At 33.1% G+C, this 6,633-nt stretch overlaps 1 protein-coding gene across 1 annotated transcript; it reads right to left on the bottom strand.

Moving 5' to 3' along the window:
* Positions 1 to 298: 298 nt before the first annotated feature.
* LOC145601634 (zinc-finger homeodomain protein 6-like) lies at positions 299 to 1,615 on the bottom strand. The gene has a single exon (XM_081657687.1). The coding sequence runs from the start codon at positions 1,439 to 1,441 to the stop codon at positions 350 to 352; it is 1,092 nt and encodes a 363-aa protein (XP_081513813.1). The 5' UTR covers positions 1,442 to 1,615; the 3' UTR covers positions 299 to 349.
* Positions 1,616 to 6,633: the final 5,018 nt, after the last annotated feature.

The raw sequence follows: 6,633 nt of genomic DNA on the forward strand, positions 1-6,633 counted from the left end.
CAACTAAACAAGTTAGCATTATTCATATCGAAGTTAAACCCATGTTTTCATCATCACGTAACCACGTCGAATCAACAATAATAATGACTACATTCAAAAATCTTCAACTCATGAGTCATACGATCCAAATATTAAAACATTTTAAAAAAAATTCAAGATCTTTTTACATTATTCATCAGAGTATCAACCTCTCTATCATCATCTCTCTAAACATGGAACCAAAAACTTTGGTTAGTATTAACTTTAATGATAATTAATTAATTAAGTAACAAATAGTGCATAACTAAAACAACACTAGTCAAAAATAATAATGAGCAAATTAAATTAAAATTAGGTAATTAAAAATTAATCATTGCGCTTTCGCTTCTTGACCACCACAATTAGCAAAATTAAACTCAAGAGCCGAACCAAGAACTCCCCCACAATTCAATCCCACATTACTATTATTATTATTAGTATTAGTATTGTTATTGTTACTACTAATATTAGCAGTTCCATGATTCCCATTACTACTAGAAGTGACAGTAGTATCAGCAATTGTTATACCAGATTTGTCTCTCCGCTGCGGCGAGGCCGAAGATGAAGAAGGTAAGGCTAAAGCCGAACCCGAAACCGAAATAATCCCGGCACCAGCAGCAGCACCCGAGGCGGAGCCGGAATGTTTGTTGTTATGCATCCAAACTTTGAAAACACTTCTATCAACACCCACTTGTTTACAAAACTCTTGTACTAGTCTTTCTTCCCCTTTTTTCAATCTCCACCCTATTTTCTCAGAGAATTCATACATTTTGTCCTTTTGCTCTTGACTGAACTTGGTTCGAAACCGCTTCTTGCTCTGGAAATTACCATTCTGCCCTCCTCCCCCGCTACCGCCATTGTTGGAGTAAAACCCCGTCACGACCCCTTGTCCGGTGTTGGCAGCAGCGGAGGCGGTTGAATTATGAACCATTTCGTGATCGGAAGGGCTGTGAGTATGGCCGCTTAAGGAGAGGAGAAGCTGAGACGCGGAGGGAGGCGAGTGAGGCCTACGCGCCGCCGCGGAAGGCGGGATGAGGTGGTGGAGGGGGGTTGGGTCGTCAGGGTCACGGCGGTGGAAGTTACGATGACAGCCACACGCTGCGCAGGTCAGTGAAGTGGGGTCCACAGGGTTAGCGGTGGGACCCGGCATGAACTCGCAGCAACCGTCTAGCGCGTGACCTCCTATGCTCGCCGCGTGGTTCTTCATGCACTCCTTGTATGACACGTGTTGTTGTTGTTGCTGTTGCTGCTGTTGCTCGTTTTCGTTGTTGTTGTTGATGTTGTCGTGGTGGATGTTGTAGCTATGGTGGTGGGCCCTCTTAGCAGGCGGAGGGTGCGGAGGAGTATCGGTGTCGGAGTCGGGGGTTCGAGGAGTGACGGTGGTTGTAGCGGCGGTGGGCCCACTTATGAAGTCCATAGCCATTGAGGAAACGGGTCGGGTTTTAAATGGGTTTGGGTCGGGTTATGAATGGGTTTGGGTAAAGGGAGCAAAGGGAGAAATGGTGGGAGAAAAAGGAAGAGGGTTTGGGTAATGCAGTGAGATTTAGAAGAAGAAGGTTTATGGGGGGAAATAAGGGGGGTGTTTGGTGGGGTTAGTTGTTGTTGAGAAGGTAATAAATATGTCTCAGAGTCTACTACTTAAAATAGGAGGGTGTTTTTAAATTATTTTTTAAAATTTTAGAAGGAGAGAAATGTGTACACGTGGCAGATTGGGAGTATGGGAGGCCACATGAACCCCACTACGAGGCATAATTTGATTCGTAAGATATGGTTAATCTCCCTTCCTTGTTCTTCTTCTTCTTTAAGATTAGGCTAACCTTATTTTGCTAATAACTTGACCACTAATATAACCTTTTCTCCACTAATTCTTTGTTTATGGTTGGTAATCATTCATGAAAAGTACTCTTGTGATCTTCTATATTACTTGGGATTATTGTTTCGATGTTTCTTCGGTCTTGTTGAGGTTTTGATTTGATTTTGATTGACTTATTTTAATTATATTGTAAAGTATAATTGCGACGACTTCTTACATACTTTAAATAATATAAATTGGATTGAATTCCTCCTCATGTCAAGTAAAGATTCGAACCCACGAGCTAAATTGTTGAATAGGACAATATTACTAAATATTTCAACCATACATACAGTCGCTTTTTAACGTATTAAAAGAGAGATTAGAGGGAATAATTTGAACAAAAGCTTTTTGGAAAAGAAAGTAAAATTATTTTAGCTAGTTAAGAAAACTTGATGTAAGTTACTACTGGAACTAGTATATGACCATACCACAGCCGTATCACCTAAAATTTTGGGGAATCTATATCAAACATAAATTTTTAAACTAGAAGTCTCCTTAATTCCTTATGGAATAGGTGGGCAAAAGATAAGACCACTAGTTGATATCCTTTCAATGCATAATTATTAGTTTATTAATACAAAACAACTTGTATTTAAATTCAGATGATGTCCTAAGCTAACATGAATATTAAGTAGTCATATAAAACATATTTTCTCTTCAATATATTAAATAATTTTGTAAAAAATACACATTAATATGATATAGCTTATTAGATAATTTACATTGTTGAAATTTGAGGTTATAAGTTGGAATTTTATATAGATTATAAATCTAATCTTTAAAATATACTCGGTAAGTCAATGACATGAAATGATGAAGAGTGGCACATAATACATAAACATTGACAAAAAGGTCAAAAACGCTTCATAGTATTGATATTGATTATTTGATATACATCGAGGCAGACATGAAAAAGTATTACAGGCTAAAATTTTTTTGGAAGAAGACATTTTTTTTTTTTGAAACAAAGAAGAAGACAATTTTGACATTCGTGTATCTTTTTTCTTCTCAAAATTTAAAACGGATGCACATTAAGTTGATAGCTAAACGCTAAAGAATTCCTTAATTAGCAAAGAAGCAAGTCCTTGCTTTGTTTAAAATAGATGTCGGACTTGTTAGATGAAAGGGGATCACATAATATTTGGAGTTATCTAATTATTGGGTTGGAAATTGGGATCACATTTTTTATTTTATTTTTATCTTTATTACTCTTTGTATGTTATCAATTGAATTACTTAACATCAATCATGTAGTTATTGGTAAGTGTAGATGATGTGACTTATATAAAATGACGAGACATAATTCACATAAAATGAAATAGAGGATCTTATTCACAAGCCATTGGAAAATGAGTTCGATTATGATCAATTGATCAAACATTAATTTATGATTTAGTTATGCTTTTAGTTGCATACGGATTATTATTTTATCCATCCAAATTTTAGCAATATTGGCAATTTTGTAATGAATTATTCTCGTTGTTAGTTGTACTTAATTTCAAAACTTAAATTGTTTTTGGCATTGTTTGTTTTCAATAATCAAAGTGTCGTGTATACCAATTATAACTGACAAAGACTTGAGCTTCGCCCTTGTGATTAAATATTACCCCATAGCATACAAAGCATTCAATGGTCCTTAAATACTAGAGTATGTACTCGGGTATAACTTATAAGGAGTAATTAAGCACTGTATATAATGGCCCGCTATTTCTTCATAAATTTTTTTCTCTTCTGTTAATAACAATATCTCCAATAATTTTTTTCGCTAGAGTATGTATTTGGGTGCATAACGCTCATTGTGCACTTGATGAACATAAAGTATCACGAAATAATTTTCCATAGTATGATTTTGGCTCCGATACCATGTCACGAAATAATTTTCCGTAGGGATTAGAATGTAGGATGTAGAAATTGTTTTAGAGATTAGAATGATTTTGGATCCGATACCATGTCACGAAACAATTTTTCGTAGTTTCATTAGAGTGTAGAGCAGAGTATATATACAACCTAGCAAATAGATTAGGGCTCATGAGATAGGCTCGATAACTATACACTATACACAATAATAGACCCTAACATAAAGGCTAAATTTAAAGGAAAATAAATGCTTAAATAAATGAATATAATCTTACAAGAATATAAGAGTTAAGATGAATGAGCAATTGAACATGAACCAAAAAAGAAACCAAAAACCATGTAGTTTAAATGTAAAGAACATGCCTAATCTTCACATCCAAACTAGAAAAAAATGTACTTCAAAATCAAAACACATGTTCATAACTTATTCAAAATTTAGAAGAACACGTGTTGTATTGAAGAAAAAAAAAAAGATGAAATGAACATATAACTATAGTTCAAAGCTAGTTACATATACTTCAAAACCAAAGAACATATGTTTGTTGTTATTTTGACCGGGTGCATCATGAGCACTATGCACCCGAGTGCACCAAATAATTAATCTGCCATAGCCTATACAATAATGGAAATAGATTACGGGCATTCGATAATGTGTAAAAAATAAAAATTCAAAGGGCTTTATCACCGTACGTGCTCTAAAGGTGCATTTTATTCACGTATTTCACAGTTTATTTACACTTATTTGAATTTTCATGAGCTTTTTGTCAAAGCAAAACTTACTTAATTTATCTAAACTTATTTCAATTGTAAATTGATGTGGATGATCCTTATATATTATTTCCTATTAATTAGAACTTATACTTTTTTTTTTTGAATAGATCTGGACTTATATAATAACTCTTAGCTCATTCATCAAACTTAATTATTCCAAAATAAGCCAATACAACAAGATGGACAAAACATAAGCTAATTGATGAAGAATGAGATAAGTCTTATAAATACTCAACGAATTCTTTTTCCTAGCTAAATTCCATATGGTACAAGAAACCCTTTAATTTTTTTTAAACCTCCTTTAAGTAAAAAAAATTAGTGGTCCTATATTCCAATAGAATAATAAACTTTAATAAGGGTAAGATAATTGTAATCTTTTGAACGAAGTTGTTATCTAGTACCAAAGGCTGATTTTTTACAAAGCACCTTCAACTAAGTTGATCCCCACTCTTATTATTTTTGTGGACATGAAAGAATTATGTAACACCAACAAGATCTTACCACCGCAATATATCTTAGTTGGATATTATTGCCTACGGCTGATCAGAATCTAATCAGAATAAAGCACTTGATCATGATTCTTAAGCTCAACGTTTTTCATTTTGTCATTATCCAACTATTTTCGTATTTTTATTATTTTGTTAATTAATTTAAGTAAATAGAAATAGCATACGCATGTTTGAATAGGTCAAATAATTGTTGTAGTAAAGGCCAATACGGATTAATGTCTCAGCTGTAGAAGGGATGTAATACATTAGTGGCGGGCTTAGAAAATATATATATATATATATATATATATATATATATATATATATATATATATATATATATATATATATTGTCTCTCACTCGAATACTCGATATAGAGTGATTCGTCCTTTAAATATATGGAGATGAACCTAATTTTCTTGAAGTTTTCTCAAAGGTGTAATTACTTGACAAAAAAATCAATACTAGTAGAAAAAGAAAAGGATGCGTAGGATGTTATGGTTGTGTGCATTTATTGCAAAATTAATTTATGCGTTGAAATGAAACTTGTAAAAATTTAAGTTGAAGCAGTACGTATACAACAGTATAGCACTATTTACAGCAATCAGACACTCCGCGTGAAAAAGAAAAACTGTAATAAAAGGTAAAATTATGTTAACATCAACAACAATCAAATTTGTAGCCGAGTCATCAACTTCATACAATTATTACCATATATTGCTGCTCCCATTATGTAACGTTAGTTTCATTTTTGTTGTAACTCTTGTGGGTGACAACATATTGGATACTCTTTTAAGTCTTGTCACTATTTACATTTTTAGAGGGTTTATGTTACGGGATAAACAGATTTTTCAACTCGCGTTGTAGACTTTATGTTCGTCTTTGTTTTTTAAATTACATTGGACGAGAAGAGAGAGGTGATGGTGGTGTACTGGTGTTGAATTGAAGGAGGGCATACAGTGAATTAGGGTGGAGGTACTGAGACAGTGGGGCTGGAAGGGTTAGCCAACGCCAACCCTAAAAAATATGAGGAAAAAGATTTATTCCCCTGCATATGTTCATTCGTGCATTGATATACATACTTTGTACTTCGTATGATGCAATGTTAATTGCTCCGTGTTTTTGTTTTGTTTTTAAAGTGATTGTTTTCATAATTTTCAAACTGATCATACAAGTTTATAGATTTTATTTCCTTTTTTTTTTTGAGAAACATTTTATTTCCTACTTTACAAAAACAGTGAAGATATGCACGCTTTTAAAATATTGGAAAAAGAAAAATCTTCTATTTCTAATACATTTTGTACTTGTATTTCAATGCAAATTTTGTCAATAACTATCTTTTATAAACAATGTCATTTAAATACCGTTCAAAAAATAATTGTCATTTGAATAACTACAATTTTTTTTAATTACTACATTTTTTTTATTTTTTCTTTGGCGTGATAATATACCTATTGATACTAAAGAGTAAAGACTAAAGTAGTGATTAGTTGGTTCCAAACAAACTAAGTATCAATCACTTCTTAATTAGTGTTAATTAGAATTTTGGCTTTGTTTGCCCTCAAAAAAAAGAAAAAAAAAAAAAAAAAGACACTAGGTACTCCGTAGTGAAATACGCTCCTTCACTATACAATACAACCGGAG

This window comes from Chenopodium album, chromosome 21 (genome assembly GCF_948465745.1).
Source record: "Chenopodium album chromosome 21, dcCheAlbu1.1, whole genome shotgun sequence".
NCBI lineage: Eukaryota > Viridiplantae > Streptophyta > Magnoliopsida > Caryophyllales > Amaranthaceae > Chenopodium > Chenopodium album.

Excerpts from the sequence above, each read along its gene's own strand:
- LOC145601634 (XM_081657687.1), bottom strand. The coding sequence starts at position 1,441 with ATGGCTATGGACTTCATAAGTGGGCCCACCGCCGCTACAACCACCGTC.